We start from the raw sequence: 19737 nt of genomic DNA on the forward strand, positions 1-19737 counted from the left end.
CCTGGCCCTACATGAATTGAAATCAGTGGCTACGACATTACAGTTCGATCTGAAACAGATGGTTTACACGTTAACCTGTCTTCAAAGCAACATTCTCAGCAAGTCCAAAACTGGACAGAAGTCCCCATCGGTCTTGGGAATAAGAAAGAAGATGTAACAGAATCAGAAACCCATCTGCAAAAGAGGAACGGGGGTGACAGGCCTTCTAAAATGGTGAGACACGACTCCTCAACAATGCTTGGTGATGGATGGGCAGACCAGATAGATGAGTGATCCTCAATCGAAGGAGCCACAAATCGAAAGAATAAACTCCTCGGACAGTGTTCAGAACTCAAGCATCTTGAACCAGGAACAGCCATGCACGGAAGTACAGCTAAAGGCGGCCTCCACAAACACTGAAGCGGCGTAGTCATACCTGCGGAGGCTGCTGGTGCAAATGGAACTGGAACTTATCAGACAGAACAGCCCTCTGGCCACAAGCTCAGACACTAAAGGGACACCAACCCTCTGGAACCCCATCATAAGGCTACGAATTGTGGGCTCCTGTGCAAACTGCTGGACAATATAATGGAGTTCAGGCCCAAACAGCTTGGCAACAAGAAAAGGCAGACGATCACCCAAAGCCTGCTGACTACCTTCCACAGTTTATTCAAAAGGTGCCGCTTGGATGCCAGAGATGACCCAGAAGCCATGGAGGAGGACCAAAGAAGATCAAAAGTGATGCTTGATAAGAGTGACTTATGAGTACTCTAGTGCCCAACCGGGTATCATCAGCCTCACACTTCTGGATGCAATTGAAGAGCCTGGATTCCTTCAACAGTTTGATTGGTAAAGGCAGGGCCCATTCTGCAGCTGCGTTTTCAGCTTGATTAGGAATTTTCCACTTTATCCTTCATCTGCTGCATAATCTGCAGATTTTAACAAACAAAATGTGTGTAAGTCAAATGCATCAAAAGTTACGAAAATATGGTAAAATGTGTTCCTGCACAAAGGTTGACTGGTCATCGTTCAGTGTATTGCTGCATTTGGTTCTTAAACTTGCACTACTGAGGTGAAATATTTGTCCAGACAGTGTGACCATGTTTAAAAATTACAAAATATTGGAAGCAATACCATCACAAAATGTGCCACATTACGCTGCATGGTTTGCCTTTTCTTGCAGCATAATGTAGCCAAGCCTGCTGCATTAGTTTGGCCTCCCTCACTGCACACATCCAGTGGGCATGTGGATAGGTCACATAGTTCTTTGTCAGGATTGCACAATTGTAAGCCCCATCTAAATTCTTTTTGGAATCTGGTAGGACAGTGTACTCAGAAGCCTGAGGGGGCATGGCTCCAATTAATTTTAGGGACCTGAGTAAAGTGCTCATCAAAGTCTATTATAACGTCTACTCAAAAAGCAAAATATTCAGTTTTTATTGGTGTCCTTCCAGTCCCTAAAATGAACACCTCCAATGATTATGTGGAAAGTCGAGGAGTGTAAGCAGCAGATATGTTATAATATGTGGAGCCATCTTCTATGGCCTCCAGTTTAGGTTTCTAGAATTCTAGCATGTCATGACTACGTGAACCACCTCCTGCGGCTGCACCACTTGCACATCTTTACCCTAAGGAACTGGGTTCTGATCACCAGTAACAGTGTGCATCAAGCGCCGTCATGTTAGGAAAAATATTAGAGACACTTCGAGCTTCAGCCTCAGTGAGAGCAATCGTATCCAAAAATTAAGACCAAGATAGGAAGAGCACCTCAACTTCCCACGAGCAACTGGGTCTGGGTGCTTCTCGGTGGACTTTACCCTTCAGTGCTGCAGGCGGCAAAATGACAAAGAAATTAAACCAGTGGCTTCCTGTCTATAGGCTCATTGTTAGGCAACCCTACCACACACTTCACAAGGAAACGCCACTAAGGGGCCAGGCACTTGGACATAACTAAGTTTCCCTACAGCAGAAGACCGCTGGCATGAGTGCACGCCACGCTTCTTCCCACCCCAGCTATAGAATTAGAGCGGGAAAAGCCTGTGGAGGAACAGAACTCGCCGAATCTGGCTGCCAGAGGGTAGAGTTGAAACATCTCCCCCTTGCTTCGGCTACAGCACCTAAGTGGTTCAGCCCTGCCCCCAGAAGCATGAAATTCCCAAGAACCCATTAAGGCCAGGAACTAGATGTGGAACTTAACCATATTAACACCGGGTCCCAACAGAATGGTGTGGACTGGCGAGGTCTGAAACCAATGTGCAGCTAAGCTGGACTATAGGTAACCAGAGGATTTAAAACACACAAAAATAAAAATGGTGCTTGTAGAAAAGTATGGAGGAAACGGTCAGGCGGCTCCACAAGGAGTGAGACAAAAGTTGCACTTGGAAGGGGAGAGAGCGATGAACATTGGTGAATGGGTCAGTTGTAGAAAGAGAAGAAAGGCTTACTTCAAAGAGGTGATCAGAAATTAGTAATGTTCAGACCTATTGAATAGAGGGTTACCTGTCTCAGGGGAGGGCTCCTTTCCCACTCATGCAAGGTTTGGGACAAGAAGACCAACAAGGAGGTAATGGCCATTTTAGAGGTTTAGGGTTTTACAGTTCGCGGGTCTTCAATCCATGCGAGTCTTACTTGTCCCAGACTCCTGCTGCTTTGCCGGTCTTCCACTATTTGAAGAGTTCAGTTCAAAACAAAAATGGAACGCTCTCAAACATTCTACACCATTTGAGAAATAACACTGAAAAGGTGCATTCTATGTCACCAAGCTGCACGGTAATTTCAACCGATCAGAAGAATTAATCCATTGGTTTGGAGTACCAGGGGGGAGTTGCCTTATTGTATGTCTGCTGTACTAATAACACTTTAATCCAACTTGTCTTCAACAAATGGGCAGAACGAGGGTGCCGCCACAGGAAGTTCCTATTAAGAAGAATTGTGTTTGCGTATTGAATTACACTTCGCTGCTGCTAAAACTACTAATCACATGCAACAATATATTGTTTTCTTACTAGAATTTTGAAACCCGCACCACCCTATGCTGGGAGAAATTTTTGGGGCTGTGCCTCATAATGACGAGAAATTGCAATGCACGGCCTCAGTCTTCTCATAGCCGTGAGCGTTACATCTTATGTTAGAATGAATTTCTAGACCCAAACTTCAAGGAAAGGGCAACGGACGAGAGGGAATGTGGTTAAAAAAAGACCTCGTGCATAATGCACTATACATTACTTCTTAGTAACGACCGTACCGTTTAGCTCTACTGGTTCAACCTTTGAGTAAACCGCTCAGGAAAATTATGAAGGCGTTTAGAATACTTTTTAAGGGAACACTCATTTCGGAAAATGACCATACTCTGCAGGGTCTCCGATTTTGCATTAGATAGTCGTCTTCAGGGACATTTATCACCTTTGGGTGACTAATTTTGGAGGTGGCAATACAGTTAAAAGGTTATGAACGTGCCAGGTACCAACATGGTCGGGGACATCAGTTAAGAGGCCACCGCACTGCTGAGTGTCCCTAACCTTTGTAGAAGGCAGCCATTGTGTGCATGCTCACACTCCCAGAGTGGGGATGTGAGCCAGTAAGGTGATTATAGCCATCAGCACCAGTCGAGAACGCACTGTCGTTGGCCTTCGGTTTCATCATAGAGCCAATGAGCTATATGTAGTCCTTATAAAACTGTGTTTTATTATCCTTGCTCATTGTAAGCACGGACGTTCAGCAAGGCTACCACCAAGAATACCTCAGTTAAATAGTAATCGCAGTATAAACATACCTGTTGAGGCCAGTGGTTCATAGTGTGTGTAAATATTATGGTTGAGTCAGAAGGATGTTCTTCAGGAGAGGCAGACTTTGCGGAAAGACTGGTTTGGACAGAAGTTTTTTCCAAAAGTCTGGTGCCTCAGAGGTCAGTAGAACTGGGCCAACAGTGCATAATGTGCACGCTGAGACCGACAGGCTCGCCATTATATGTGCCAGCCCTTTAGGAACTCTGCTAACTCATGAGCAATGCCAACTTGCATAGATGCAATTTCGGCTCTGACATAGGCGGGTTCGCTCATTTTCTGGCGGACAACGTGTCCATAAGGGATTCTCTTGCTCGTTTGAACACGACGCAATTGGATTGTCTCCCAAAATTAGTTTATACTATAGAATGGTACAGTAACAAACTGCTGCATCACCCCGACAGGGCTTTTCCCGAAGAGATGCTGTAACAAGGGATACCCAGAAGAGAGACAAGCTTCAAAGAGACACAAAACTGTGCGGGGAGCTCACTAAGCAAGCTTCTGGTATTCTTTCATGGGCAAAAGACTGCTCAGGAACTCGCTAATATATGTCAAGTTGAAGTTTTCAGACATTTCCCACTTTAAGAAGTGAAGAATTCACTTTCAGATGCAAAATGCCCTTTAAGAACTTTTGCTCAACTCTAGTTTCACAGGGATGTGAGTGTCCACAGGCTAAAGTACAAGAGTGTTAGGACGAGTCAGACGCAAGGATTGAGTGTGATCAGAATGTTGATACCCAATACACAGCCACTGACCCAAAGAGACAACGGCAAAAAAAAAAAAAAAAAAAAATTATCTCCCAGGTTGGATGGGCTTTAGAACTCTGAAATTCAACTGAAGTATACAACGCCAAACTCTCTCTCAAAAAAACATAATGTGTTGGTGCTCTTAATGATCAATTTATGGCACCCAGCCTCCTCTCGGTACTCCAGAGCAAGACCAGTGTCTTCATCACGGACTGGGCCTTGTTCGGTCTTATGGCACTGTGCAGGCAGTGTGTGACAATTTTAAGGAGTTATAGGTTTTTTGGGTGAGTATGTACAAACAAGTCCCAGGTTTACATCAGGAATCCATAAACGTTAAGAACATTAGCAACACGGAATTAGCTGCAATGTTGACACTGAAAAAGCCTCAGACCTTCTTCTGCTGTGTGAAATGTTTGTGCTTTTTTAGCAGTCAGAACTGCTGAAGGAAGGCCTGGATGTTTCGACAGCATGATCTGCACTAAGGGTGGGCGTAGTTCGCGAAGTAGCACTTCGCGAAGCTACGCAAAGTGAAGTTCGCACTACGCGAGCTACGCGTAGCACTTCGCGAACTGCGAAGTAACATGTTCGCACTGTGCAAGATGTTGTTTTCAATGATTGCACAGTGCGGACAAGCAACCAGCACTGTGCAATCATTGAAAATGGCATCTTGCACAGTGCGAGCTGTAGTTTTCTGCTGCTCGAGTAGATTTTTCCTCGAGCTGCAGCTTTCTCAACGCGAACTGGTAGTTTCTCATCGCGAGCGGTCGCGAGCATACGCGACCCCTCGCAATGAGAAACCTGACCTTCTCGCGTTGTGAATCTCGCCGGGAGGTTTATTTTCCATGCTCGCGAACAAGGAAAAAGTCTCGCCAGGATGTCATTTTGCTTGCTCGCGGTCGCCAACTTGACGTTGAGGACCGCGAGCAAGCAAAAAATGACCGCAGCACTACGCAACACTACGCTACGCGTGTTCGCACTGTGCTACGTGCAGTTCGCGTAGTGCGAAGTAGCGCGAACTTCGCAAACTACGCGAGCGTAGCGTAGTGCTTCGCCCAGGCCTAATCTGCACCAGTTTTACTGAAGAGGACAGTAAATGAAGGAGAAGCCGAGTTATCCTTGAAAAGGTCCACTCTGCATGAACATTTAGCCTTTAGAAATCACTGCTCAGCCAGTTTCCAAGCAGGCCCAGATTTGGAAGATGAGGAAACTGGGACACAAGTGCTTTTGTGAGGCATCACGCAGTTTGGTCACGGTCTCTTGGTGCTACAGATAAAAAATATATACCACATCTCCTGACAAAGGCATGCTGCTGGAGGGTCCTTGCTCGGAGTCTGGTGGCCAAGGTTGGTGGAAGGCCTCCATGCAGTTAAAGAGGGTCTCTTAGTCACGCAGCGTCTATGGAAGCATTCCCCTGCCAATGAGGACTTAATTTGAAGCCAGAACTCTGTGCACAAACAATCACCGGATGCTCACAGATGTCAACATCAAGCTCCACTCATCTGAATCTTGCAAACTGCAATTCCACCCAGCATTCACCCCACACGAATATATATATATATATATATATATACACACACACACACACCTCAAGAAGATTAGTCAACCAGCGCCAAAGTTATTGGGAAAACAAAAAAACGCTTTTCCTATGGAAACTAGGCCCCAACTATGACGACCTGCTGGCGACCGCCAGTAGGAGATCTATATATATATATATAGATATATATATATATATACATACATATATACACACATACATATACACACATACACACATGAAGGATGCACAATGGGGTATGGCTGTACAATTCCATCGAGGGGAAGTAATAAGGTAAGGATTTCTGACAACCAAGTGCCATTCTGCCTTCTGCTATCCTGACAATGAGGACATAGTTGATCTTGAGGTCAGTCGTTAGCTAAACTTAGTACTAAAAATGTTCAAGTATTATACTGTCCAAAATATTCACAATTATATTTTCCATGCATACCTTTATGTAGAAGTGTATTTATATCATTTTAAATATATATAAACGTACAGTTTTAATTTAAAACGTGTAGTGTATAAAACTGTGCACGCTTAAGCTAGATTTAAACATACACTTTATGGATAAGTCAGGAATTAGACAATGAGTTCATATTTTAAAATGTTTATTTGCACTCCATTAAAAAAAAAAATTGATTTAAGTGGTCTCTATTAAAATTTCACCTGCAGCACTGCTTTTAGGGGCAATTGGCACCACCGCTGAAGGGCCACAGGTGACTGCCGAGAAGGAAATTGCTGCAGCCGCAGTCCAGAGAGCCACTTTAGTTTACATAATAAACACGGAGGCTGTATGGTATGAACATTTCCAGGGCACAAGGTTGGCATCAAATGAACCTAGTAAACGATTGTATTTTTTCTGTACTTCATGGCGCAAGCGATTTATGTCACAATGTTGCAAATTGGCACCTTATACTTCAATGGTTTTCATATTGCTAAAGGCACTGTTACTGTAATTCAATGGGTTAGTCTAAAACATTTGAAAAGCATCTCAGAAGATTTTATTGAACACATTGAGTTTAAAAGGTTTTGATACCAGGGTAATTTACAAAAATAATATTTGTAAATGTTAGTCACAATCTATGGTTTTGACAGTTCCTTTGATTAACGGATTTCGAAACATTGCTAATTGTGAAATAAAATCGCAAATTATGAAAAATGTTACAAAAACCCTTTGTGCTTTATTACGTTTCCAAATGTTTTAAAACTAGTCACCAGCTATAGACCATAATTACTCAGAATTATGTTTTTTCAACCTTTGGGAAAGGTGGCAATAAGAGCGGAAAAAAACACATTATGAAATATATATTTTCTGTTAGACCATGAGATATAACAAATATATAATTCTAGTATATTCCTTTCCAGAATATTGTTTAATGGCTCCTGTGACATTTACAAACCTTTCTACAATGTGTCTTGTCATTCGGACAGATCACGCCACCCAAAATGCTCCTCGCACATTTTACTCCGATTCTTGACTCCGAGTTTTTATGCTATCTTAGGGTGAGGAAAAGCACTTTATAAACTCCCATGGTAGCACAATAGCTACTCGATGGAATTTTAGAACCATCCATTTTAACCCATTACACATCTTCCATTGTGTATATAGGAACACATACAGACAGTTTGTACAATCTAATCTAAAATATATATACACATACATATATATTACACACGTTTGCCAGGAAAAATATATGAATTTCTTTGGAAACAGGGTAGCAATGTTCTCTGTAATTTCGCTACATATACATATTTATATAAATACAAGTCTTGTTATTTCCCTGTTTGCAGAGTTCAGTCCCACATCTGGAGCGCAGTACTGGATGACTATTTCTCAGGAAGTTATCAGGCAGTCTTCCACAAACTCTGTCTGGAACTTAGTTTACACAAAATAGGCAGTCAGCCGGAGAATGCACCCCTAGCTCCTTATGAAGAGATGGTTATTCCGCTTGCATGGGGAAGAACCTACAGGGGAAGCAAGCCAAAGGGGAACTTGAAGCACACAACAGAAAAGAGATGCCAAAATAATGCACCAGTAAGTCTGGTCAAGAGCGGGTTTTGTTCCAGCAAAGTCCATTGGCTGCCAGAAAGCTGCAAAACACATACAGGAATGGACCGAGAAAAATAAAAAATTAAGCTAAGCGGATAAAAATGAAATAAAATAATATACATATACTAGACTGTATTTTGTTCCATCGTGCGCCTGTTCGCCCACGGCAGTGTCTCCACTTTACCTGCTTCCCGTTCAAGCAGCAAATATTCTTTAAGACACGCAAAAAAAATAATCAAATAAGCAGAAAGTAATGTTTGAGTCTCAAGCATGGGCCTAAAACCACTGAATTTGTCGTTTCATCACCAGACAGAGGCATGTATCCAAGTTAGAAAGTACCGTGGGACCAACAAAATAAAATCAATTAAAGAAAAATAGATATGTACACTAGAATAAAAGTTTTTTTTCTTTAAACTCTAATTTCATCATCCTCTTCGTCCATAAAAGAGAGATCTTTCTCCATACGTTTTACTGGTGCCCTTTTGGTGACGTTGTTGTCCCTCCGAACTGGCACATCCCAATGCCGGTCATCAGGGGCCCCTGAGGTGCAGCTGGATACAGAACTGCTGTCCCTGGTCACGTGACTGCCGATGCTGCGGCCAGGCCCGGGGCTGTAGGCTGAGCCCCTACTGCGATCCACAAATGTGAGGTGCTCCTCCCTGGGCTTTCCAACAAGGCTCGGCTGTTGGGGAACCACAGTGGAAGTAGTGCAGAACCTTCCCTTGGAATCAATGTCGTCATGGTTGTCGTCATCACAGTGCAGGTCCAGGTCATCTAGATCCCACTCGCTCTTGTCCATTATGCCCAAGATATCACCGAGCATAGAAGGTCCAAGGTCAACATGGAAGGACATAATAGATTCAGCATGCTTCATGCCATAGCTGCCTTTCGGAATAGTCACAGGCAAGTCTGTAGGCTCCCCAAATTCCCGCTCTTGTCGGATAGGGTCTGGGGTACGACTGGCTGCATGCGCTGATGCCCCATTGGATTGCTTCTCGTGCCCAGATGCCCCATTGGATTGCTTTTCCTCGACAATCTTCTTTACTGGGCTCGAAGACAAACTTTTGGGCATTTTGCTCTTTCCCTTCTCAGCGTCCTTCTCATTGAGTTGAGGCAGCGATACAGCGTTCTTGACAAAGAGAGCAGAGTCCCTCAGGGAGCCTAGCATATCGCGTCTGTCACTGCGGGTCACAGACTGCGAACGCTTGCTGCTGCTACGAAACTTGCGCGAGAGCAGGCCGGGCTTGGGGTCTGGCTCCTCGGGCTCTGCATTGTCCCCCTTGCTGCTCAGGAAAGAGGTGTCCCCAAAGGCGTCACCTGCCCTCCCCACATGCATGGTGTGGCGGAAGTCACCCATTGGGGCACTGATCATCTCGGCCGTCAGGTCCACGCGAGAACGGCGCTTGGTACTGGCCGAATTGGCCACTAGTTGCTTCAGGATCGGCATTTTGGGTTGGCTGTATTTTTGTGCTCAGTCTCAGAAAAGGAAGTTTGAAGGTCTGAAAGCAGCCAGAAATTCTTGAAATATTTTGTAATGTCACAGCAGTTAAGAGTCCAAGACTAGCAGATCATGCACCTCTGGTCATCACCATTTCCAGATATTTCTGACAGCAGAAGTCTGTAATTCTTTTCAGGCCTGAAAGGAAGAGAAAACAGAGGTTTAGAGACAGATTCCATGTACCTCAAGGCAAGTTATTCATCTTTAAAAAAAAAAAACCACGTAATAAGCACACAGAGGGAAAAAATCATAAAACTTTTGAGAATTCATATACAGAAATGAAAATCTAGCTTTTCAGCTGAAGCTACGGTAACACATGCTCTTGGTTGCTATACCCAGTCATCAAATAGGTTCAAGTTTATGTTCAGTTATATGCGTATTGCTCACACGGACATCCTCAGAGCTCGCGGGTAGATTCCTTGCTCTCACATCAGTGGCTTTCTACACTCCAATGCGGTCTCATCTATTCCACAAACACCACCTCACACACAAAGGGATTTCATGTATTCCACTGCACTAAAAGGCAACCAAAAGTATACCCCCATCAGTAACTCAAACCACCCTGGAGCAGTCTTCACTTCCCATCACTGACTTAAGACACAACCAATGAACTATTGTTTATGGTCAAAGATTGCGTTATTTCCCTCCAATGCTTCCAAGGAATCTCGTTTATATGCTCCAACCCCAGCACTGAGCTCAGCACACTAACTCCATGACGCCCACAAACCCAAACAAAGGCATACGGCTTATTTGCCCAATCCTCCCACCATCTAGAAACAAAGCTTTCTGGGTTTACCTTGACCTCCCACTGTCATCTGAACAGTAGCCTATGCGTAGCGGATGCCCACCTAGCACAGTTTTAGAAAGCCTGACGTGAATCGTGCATGCTCTGCAGCGGCCACGCTCCTCTGGAACAAGCATCCCACCAGAATCAAAAGATGCTGCAAGAGAGCATCAACGATCTGCGTTTTCTTAAACCACACATCTCATGCAGTCCCACCTACTCTACTTCCACCGTGTCAAGAGGCCTCACTTTAGCAGATGTACAGGACAACATTAACATAGAGGCCTGTGTATATTACATGAATCCCACGCGCCTCCAGGGTACCCAAGTCATTTCAGCCCACGTGCCTGGTCTCAGTGCAGTGAATTACCACTGTACTTTGAATAGTAGCCCGCTGTGGTGGGCCTTTATCATTCACAGGGATAACCACCATTGTGGCCTTCGATCACTCAAGATGGGTTTGGACGTGGACAGGGCCCTGGGTGTGGGTAGGCCCATATTCAGAGAATCCAGCGGAGAGCACAGCCACGTGCAGCACTTCACACAACCACTGGAATCATGTTTAGCGCATAATGAAAGCTCTGACAATGCTATGAGTTGACGGTGCTGGTAATGGCAGGCTTACAGTGCTGGGCAGTCATTAAAAAAAAAAATATATATATATATTGCTTTCTGGTCGTTCTAGCCTTGCTTAACTCCAATTGTATGGACAGAACTAAAGGAACAATTTACAACTTTCTCGAAAAGTTGAGGCCAGGAATGGAAACCTCGAACCAACCTGGTACAGGGTTTTTGCATTCCTTGAACGGTGGTGGACCAATCGGGATGCATTTTGCATCCTGTGAGTTGCTGTAATCCAGTGCCAGTCCAAGCCAGGTTCCATCATCTCCCGAGCACAACAGGAGTATCAGGGCGCACCTAGGCTGTCTTCATTTTGATTTAAAAATCATTTTTGCTCGGTCTCTTAGGTGAGTTTTCAATTAAGATTAAAAGTGTGACTTGTGTGTTTACGAGGAGTGAAGGCGATAAGCAGCATGCAGCACGCCAAGAGTCAGGCCCATCCCAGTTCTTAAGCCCATGACTTGCTGCAGGGTGTTGATACTAGGGCAGTGCGTTTCAAACATAGAAAAGAAAAACAAAAGGAGAACTGGGCCGCAGCTGAGGGCGCACTAACCGTTCTTCTGGCCGCTCTCAAGTAGTCAGGGGCGGTGCCTCCTCGGAGCCAGGATACGTGCCCTCATCCTCGACCCAGGCTCCTAGAAACGGGGCTGCTTGTCGAACCACTGCTCCGTTTCCCGGAGCTAGAACTCTAATGAGGTGGCGCTGGGCCATTGGGCCGAGGTGCCTCTGGCAACAGGACGTCAAAATACTTTTTCGGGTCAGAGCCGATCCTATTGACAGCTTCATTGCGCCTTTGCCTTCTTGGCAGCAGCAGAAAGGAGCTTTGTGCGCAGGAGAAAGGCCTGCTCCAGGCGCTGACCCCCTACTGTCATCACCACAACACTGCGCCCATTTAATCCCAAGCTAAACAGTCGGAGAGGCGCAGTGACCGGGTCTTTGAAGGCCGCTCTCCCAATGAAAACAAGTGCTCTCTCAGAGTCAGCACGAGCAGGAAGACGAGCCGCGCGCCTCCCAGCTGGCCTCTCGCATCAGCATCCAGCAGGATGCTGCCGCTGCGCGGGTTTTCACTGGAAAACGGAGACGCAACCAAGGCACGTATGGCCTGTAAGAGACGTGCACCTAAAAGGTTCAACACAAGGACTACATTCAAAATATTAAGACATAGAAAACGCCCCCCACGCAGTGCGCTAGAAGTATAATTAATGTACTATTTAATTCTAGTAAATAATCGCGTTATTGCCTTATTTGGACCAATGGATGGTGTATTCCCAAGACTATACCTCTGCAGTGAGATCTTCAAGAACGAAACGGTCATTTACGGTTCTCAAGCTACTGAATACATCACTACACAAGCGAGCACAGTCGTGCACTATCATGCTGTAGCACCTCATACACTTGGTGAGACCCGGATGATGGAATGGAAAATGTTTCGTTCTGTGAAGACGACTAAAACGGCTGGGAGTTTTGAAACATCACTAATGTCTATGAGGCAAAGCAGCACCGTGAAGCGTACCTTCCGAGCCAAAATTGTTAAATGCACAAGAAAACAAAAAGGGAGTGGGAGGACTTTCTTTTTACACATTAAGAGTTTGGCACTCGGTGTTGGTGGAGCATGCCTGGAACCAAGAGGTGCAGGTAAAAGATAGATGGATTAAGGGAAGATATATACACATGAAGTGGCGCCCTGTGAACTTCTATAGGTACAAGTTTAGGGTCGATAAGGATAATCATGGGAGATCGTACTATTAAAAGTCACGTCAATATAGGAAAGAAATCCATGTGCCTGGAGCAAATATGAGGCCCTTGTGTGACGGAATGTAATCAAAGGACCTGAACGCGACCCTTTATGGAGGAATAATACACACCAATTGGGTTGCGGTTTAACAAATGAATTTAGCAATCAGAGGATCGATCTCTGGGTGAGCCTTTAAAAGGGGTTGAAGGGGCAAATTTCAAATGTGAAAACAGAAACCATAAAGCAGAGAGCCACAGTTTCTGTAAGCAGGGGGAAAGGGGTTAATATGCAGAAATATTATTTTTTTGATAGTGACGGATTTCTTAATCAAGGACTGAAAGATATGGTCTAATTGTAGATATTGGAGAAACTTGAGCCTAATCAACAATTCCAGGCTCTAAATATTTTGGCATGCAAGAAAAAAAAACAACTCTGCAAGGAATTTGGGAGATTTAGCGAACCTATGAGCAGTTAAGGACTTAAAGTATACTATACATCTTTAGGTACGGTGTAAAGTCCTCAAGTACTACTGAATGAATGTCAGTATGCGGCTTGGTGGTCTGCTCAAACGGGAACTTCAGTTGTGAGGTATGAATAAATAGGTCATTGGTAAGCATATAGAATAGGTGGTAGAAAGAATGTCAAAGCGTTAAGAAAAACATTCACCAAACGTTCTTAATAGGTGATTTTTTGTGGCCTTATGATCAAGTACAGTATTATAGCACCAGAAGAAAGAACATGAATGGATGGCACTACATAAGGAAAACCGGTCCCAAAATACTCAATATTAAGGCTTGAGATATGTAATGAATTATGTGAATGTGATTATATGAAGAACGAGGGAGAGGTGAAAATCGTAAGGGGTTATATTTCTGTCCGTGCAGGTAAGGAACTTGCCTTAAAGAAAATATTGATTTATAATAACGCAGATAAAAAAGTAATTTTAAGGTTGATATTAAGTGCCCCTAATCTGAAAAATTATGGAGTGCACAGGGGTAGCACGGGATAGGGAGATTAAAAATAGAGTAGAGGAATTGTTGATCTTATAAAATAACAATAAAATAGAGGCATATGTATCAACCAATTATAAGTACAGTAGGATTGACCCAATGATCCGGAAATATAAGAATGATCCCCAAGAAGAGGAAGCCACAGGTGAATGATTTGAAACCAAGTATGGAATAAAATTAAGGGAGGAAAAAACCCACTAAACTGTCTCCGTAGTAATGTTAATATCAAAAGAAGACACAGTCCCTAATGTGAAATGGGACACTACGTGATTACTGTTCTTAATCTCTATAGAATATCAAGATGAGGACCAAGTATGAGTATATATGAGGACTGAAAGCTGGAAGTATAAGATTCAGTGTGTATTACAATATTTTTGTTTTTAACAGTGCACTTATTGGATTCTTTATTAAGAGATGTATGTGCAATTTATGTTCAGAAAAGGATGTGGTAAACCTGTAAATCCCCCAATTAGGTGTTATGTATTTTATGTCAAGATGGGATGAAATGTGTTAATGTTTATTGTCTGAATTGCATTTATATAGCGCTTAATACTTCCGACGATGTGTTGAAGAGCTACACGGCGAGTAGCATACCCGGAAGCACAAAGTATTCTCTCCATCAGTTACTAGGGTTAGTTTTGCATGTTCATTACATGCATTTATTCTAATTTCTTTGTGGAATGTCATGGATGTAGATTTGGGCTATGCGAGTGGCAATTGCTTGCTGGAATTGATGGATCTAGTTATGCTTTCCAAAAAGAGCTTAAGGAGGACAGGCATCGGATTTAGAGTAGTTTATATACAGGAGATGCATGTAAAAAAGAAGAAGGGAAGCTGAGGTGCATTAAAAAAATATAGAAGGGATCAAAGTAAGTAAGTTTCATTTAGGTAGATTTTCTTCATGCAGGATTTTAAGGAATATAGCAGATTAAGATTTTTTGCATGCAATTTGTGGACTTGAATCTGTTGAAAGAAACAGTTTTAAATTTTGCTCCTAAGGAATGTAGCTACAATCTTTCTAGAGGCACTTAAGAGGTGACATAGAAACTTCCTATAGTGAAAAGGAAGCCCAGTGCTTGAAGTCACCCTTTTACTGTCCAGCAGTGTAACAAATAAGTATATTCTGTTACCTGCAATCACATTTTGAGACCACCCGAACACCCCAGACAGACCCATTTTACATACATAGTACAGCAGTATATTCAATAGTACTAAGTATTGTTACAGTTTATCCACATCATGCATAAACTACACACACAACATAAAACATGTTAAAAACATTTCAGCAATTGTTGGTATATTCAGTGCATGTCTGTGACCCATTCAATACCTAGTTCGGAAGGTACGGTGTCAAAACTTGCCTGGTCAGGTCCAGGGTAAGGAGGAGAGCGACAATGAGTTTCCCCCCCTTATGTCTTTCCTCTCCTTTATTTCCAGTCTCCCGTAGATGCGCCTGTGGGTCAACTGGATGATACCTTTAAGCGACTCGACTTCCTGGAATACGGGCCGTCCTACGTGACAGGGTCACATGGGCCAATCGGAAGCCCCGAAGACCCTGCGAAGGACTACATATCCGGCTCCCATCCTGAGGAACACGGGATCCCGAGTGCACTTACTTACCCCAGCATAGACAACTGGAGGAGCTCGAACTTCCGCAACGCGACTAACCCAGAGATGCATAGGAGGACTGAGGTAACCACCACAGACCCAGCAGGGAAGACTTCAGGGTGGGACACCGGACCGAGTCTTTGTCCCGAAGTAACAAGAAGGGAGCCGGACCCAACCCGCCAACATGAGAGACCCAGCCGTATTCCTGGAGAAGCGTGGCTCACTGAGGTATGTGACCGCCTCAGGGGGTTGCTCTATAAGGGCGTTTCAGATGCTAGGCCGTCTGAAGTGGAGAAGTGAGGGGGTTGAAGACGTTTTGCGTAACAGGAGCAGAGAGCATTATTTTTTTTCCAGAAGTCGATGTAATACTTTTAAAACAAGCGCAACACTGGTGGTGGTGAAACCGGGTGTTATTTTTTGTTAACCCCCACTCCTTACCCCTCATAATTCAAGCACTACAGGTTGTCCTAAAGAGTCTCTCTCTGTTTTCTCCCGTGGGACCGGCCCTTGCGTTGGACATGAAAGACCAAAGCTCCCCACACCCAAGGACAGAACAGCCGACGATAGAGACCGCATGATGTAAACTTGTGGAACAATAATGTTTTGCTTTTAGCCCCTGTACCTCTTCTTGTCATTCTTCAAGTGCCACATAGTCTCCTGCACCCACCTCAAGAGCACCCCCACAGAACAGACACCATGTGTCCAGCCGAAAAATTGTGTCCAAGGTCACCTTCACCTTCCCGCATCCACTTGGTCTCATAACACACCTGGTCCTAAACAGCTGTCTTTTAAATCAGTATATCTATGATAAGTGATGTAAAGTAGATAATTTCTAAAAGGAATTTGGAATTTCGTTGTATTGAAATAAATATTTGTTGTTACATCATTTTTAAAAACACAGAAGGGTTATTTGTAATACACAGTGGGCAAACATCAAAGTAAAGGAAAGTTTTACTTTGTGTAGGGTCTTTTTAGAACTGGGGTGGAGGGGGACTATTTTTGTTGAGAGGCCTTCCTGTTCTGGCCTTGGACACTCCTGGCAGAGGAAAGGTTCTCCAATTGCACTGCCCAGCGGTCCAAAGCTGGAATAATAATATGCGCATCAAAAAAAAAATCTGGTACACAGCCCATTGAGATACTTTAGGATTTAGACCAGGTCTCTGGCAAATTATTTAGAGGGGATTTAGAAAGAAGAGGTCTTTTAGACATTAGAGTATAAACCAAGAATGTGAACAATGTTAGCTTCTAGAATGAAGGGGGGAAAAAAAAAAAAATCAGTCCGAGAAGCAGGAAGCACAGTGGGCGGGATATTAAATTCAGTAGACACAACAGAATTAAATGACAGGAAAAGACAGGCCTCGGGAACAATCATTGTAGCAAAATAAGTGCACATGACCATGCATAGCATGGAGTCAGTCAGGAGCGCTTAGCTCTACCTGGCTTTAAAGAAACTGCGTAGGACTTTAAAAAGTCATAAAAGAGGATTCATTTGCAAAGATTCAAGGTGACGACAGTACTAAAAATGAGGGTCTCCTCTGTTTTCATTAACTCCTGCGCTCTTGGAAAAGTTGCAAAAAACAAATGCAGCATCATTTGTATTTGCTGAAAGAAAATAATGATTAGACAATCTGGTGAGATGAACGTGGTCTGTACTAGACATCGTAACACACACAATATGGAAACGAAGGCACATAACATTTGATATAATTCAGGGGACCAGTCTAGAAAGGCAACCTCCAAACCTCCTTTGGGAAGCACAAGTTGGGGAAGGTGCACCTTCGTCCCCCCAGCTCACAGAACAGCCATTTCCTTCCATGCCATGACTACAGATGCTTGAAGGAAACCTGTGTGTGCCCTTGTTCAGAAATGAGAGACAAACAAGGCAGGGTAAAGAAGCCATGACAATACTCGATGGATGAGAATTTGACATGATGGAAGCCACCCTAGAAGCATACCAAAGGGTGCCAGAGTAGCAGCAGTGCAACCAAGCACCCCTGAGCAGGGCAGGGCACCTGTGAATGGATTATGAAAGCAAAGGACAATATTGGGAAGACTGGGGAATTTGGAGGCCATACGAGGGGTAGTAATGAGCAGATTGTAGGACCGCAGAACCACCCGTCCCACATTAACAAAAACAGGCAAAGGAGGCCAACAGGGTAATTTTGCAGGCTAGAATAGCACTGAAAGGGGCAAGTCAGTTATTTAAAAAGGCAGCTGAAGCAGCACTTCTGCCTTGGTGGTCTTGACTGGTGACGCAGCGGTGTGGCAGTCTTTAAAAGTGGCCACCTTGACTCGTGCCTGCACATATAGCAAAGGGCGGTGCATTTATGTGGTCAGAAAAAGGAGGGCTGTTAAGAACTGGAGGAAAAGAGATAACTTCCCTACATTGGCCTTAATACAGGCCAGTGAAGGGCCAGCAGAACAGGGGTCCTGCATCACAGGCCTCCACATTCACAGGGTCTCGACTGGACCCAAAACCCATAGTTGCCAGGTGTCTAGAGGGCATAAGCATACCAGGTGAAGATCACACGCTGGCTCCGGGTCTCTGGAAAGGATCCACCTCCTTGTGCTCATCATTGTAGTCTACAAAATTAATTTTTGAAACCCTGCATCACTCGGAGGTTATGTTCCGAGTTGTGAGAGTTTACATAAGGAGAACATCAATAAAAGAATGGTGGTACTTACTTCCAATGTCGCAATGTGGATCATAAAGGATTTTAAAAGAAACATGAAAACCGAAATACACCTCAAAGTAAAATACAGTTCCTTTACTATTTACCGCACCAAACATTACAAACCACTCACTAGGACTTGGGACCACAGGGCACTACTTTAATCGACACGAAATACTTACTTTATCATGTATTATATAAAATACTTAATGGGTAAACTCTGCTTATATGGTGCTAAAGACGTCTGTGTCTACAGTAATAGTCAACTAATCAACATAAAATGATAATAAGCATTGGCAAAACCAATGGGTCTCGCCTTTGAGGCATATTGACCTAATTGTTTAAGTCAGATTGTACAGAATCCCTGGTGCTGAGCAGCATGGCAAAACAAAAAGCAACAGAGGGTGAGGGGCACCAACCAGAGGGCACAGGGAAGTGAAGTAGGGAGAGAGAAGAGTGTGGCGCAGAGTAAAGCAAACGGATGACAGAGGGCAAGGTGGAGCTGAGGGGGGAGAGCTACAAAGGGCATGAAATCAACATGGGGAGAAGAGCATGTTAACAAGTGCTTCATGGGGGGGGGGGGGCTAAGAGAAGCATGCAGAAAGAGAAAAAAACACACAAGCAGGGTGGAAGGTGGCATGGGGGTGGAGGGGGTGCACCAAGGAGACAGCCGAAAAACGCATATGCTCTCATGGAGGGCTTAAATAAAAAGAAGAAATAAAGTAGTTAAAAAGTGACAAGTTGAAGGACACAAGTAACTAGCCCATGCTCAAAGGGAGTGAAACTCATGAAGAGGAGCATAAGTCCACACAATCTAACAAATATCAAGCAACCAAGCAAATGAGTGGTATTAAAACCAACCAATGGTAAACAATGGACGTGTTCTAAGTTCTCTGTAAATTAAGATGATATCTAGCAACAGACCGTGCATGCGCAGTCTCCGAGGCGAGAACTAAAAAGCAGTGTCTGGCACCCGGATTCTGACCCTGGTGCTACATACAGTGTTCTGAAGCTTATGCTTGAACCCGAACCCACTCAAAGTAATCTTATCATCTGCAAGACTGAACTTTGACCCCTGTGGAGATTTGACCATAAAGCAGTGCACGCCTGCAACATATACCACTGTATGCACAGCACTGCTTACCGAAAACAAGGAGCTATGGTTCAGTCCACAAGTAAAAGGAGTAGACAGTCGCTTACCCACCTGACGCACACCACACAAACACCTGTCAGATCTACACGGGCCACGCCGTTCCACTGGAGCGGGTGACGTTTGTAACAGTATTTATAATTTATGCAGCCCACTTCACTCGGAGGGGGGTCTCCACATTTAACCAACCCCCAAGCAGATGAACGGAGGAGCCAAATATGCACGTACCCACACATGCCCGCAGGAGTGCAAGTCCACTGAACCATACATATTACCAACTAGATGGAACGTGTTAATAAGTTATCCGCAAGGCACACTGGTCCGAGATGGATCTTCGCTGCTGGGTACATTTCCTTCCTTACTGCAGGCTTTGTTAATCGCGTAATTCTCTGGCAGTGGCTGCAGGGCTCCCGTTTACCCTCTCCAGTGGCGTACATGCTCCACTTATGACTTGGGTTTTACAAAGTGCTACTGTATCAATGAAGCTTTGCTTCTTTTTATGCACGCAGTTTTTCTGGATAAGTGAATTTAGATACCAGGCATTTTAATTTAGTTGCAGTTTTGC

The 19737-nt window shown here is 44.1% G+C and overlaps 1 protein-coding gene across 1 annotated transcript in view; it reads right to left on the reverse strand.

Annotated features, from left to right (window-relative positions):
- Window positions 1-6635: 6635 nt before the first annotated feature.
- The window catches only part of CDC42EP4 (CDC42 effector protein 4), a 60808-nt gene continuing 47706 nt past the window's right edge, over window positions 6636-19737 (reverse strand). Inside the window, exon 2 of the mRNA XM_085617347.1 lies at window positions 6636-9730. Within this exon, the coding sequence (XP_085473473.1) occupies window positions 8504-9541 (1038 nt within the window). The 5' untranslated portion in view covers window positions 9542-9730 and the 3' untranslated portion in view covers window positions 6636-8503. The remainder of the gene's footprint in view (window positions 9731-19737) is intronic.

The sequence above is a fragment of the Triturus cristatus genome, chromosome 7 (assembly GCF_964204655.1).
Source record: "Triturus cristatus chromosome 7, aTriCri1.1, whole genome shotgun sequence".
Classification (NCBI taxonomy): Eukaryota; Metazoa; Chordata; class Amphibia; order Caudata; family Salamandridae; genus Triturus; species Triturus cristatus.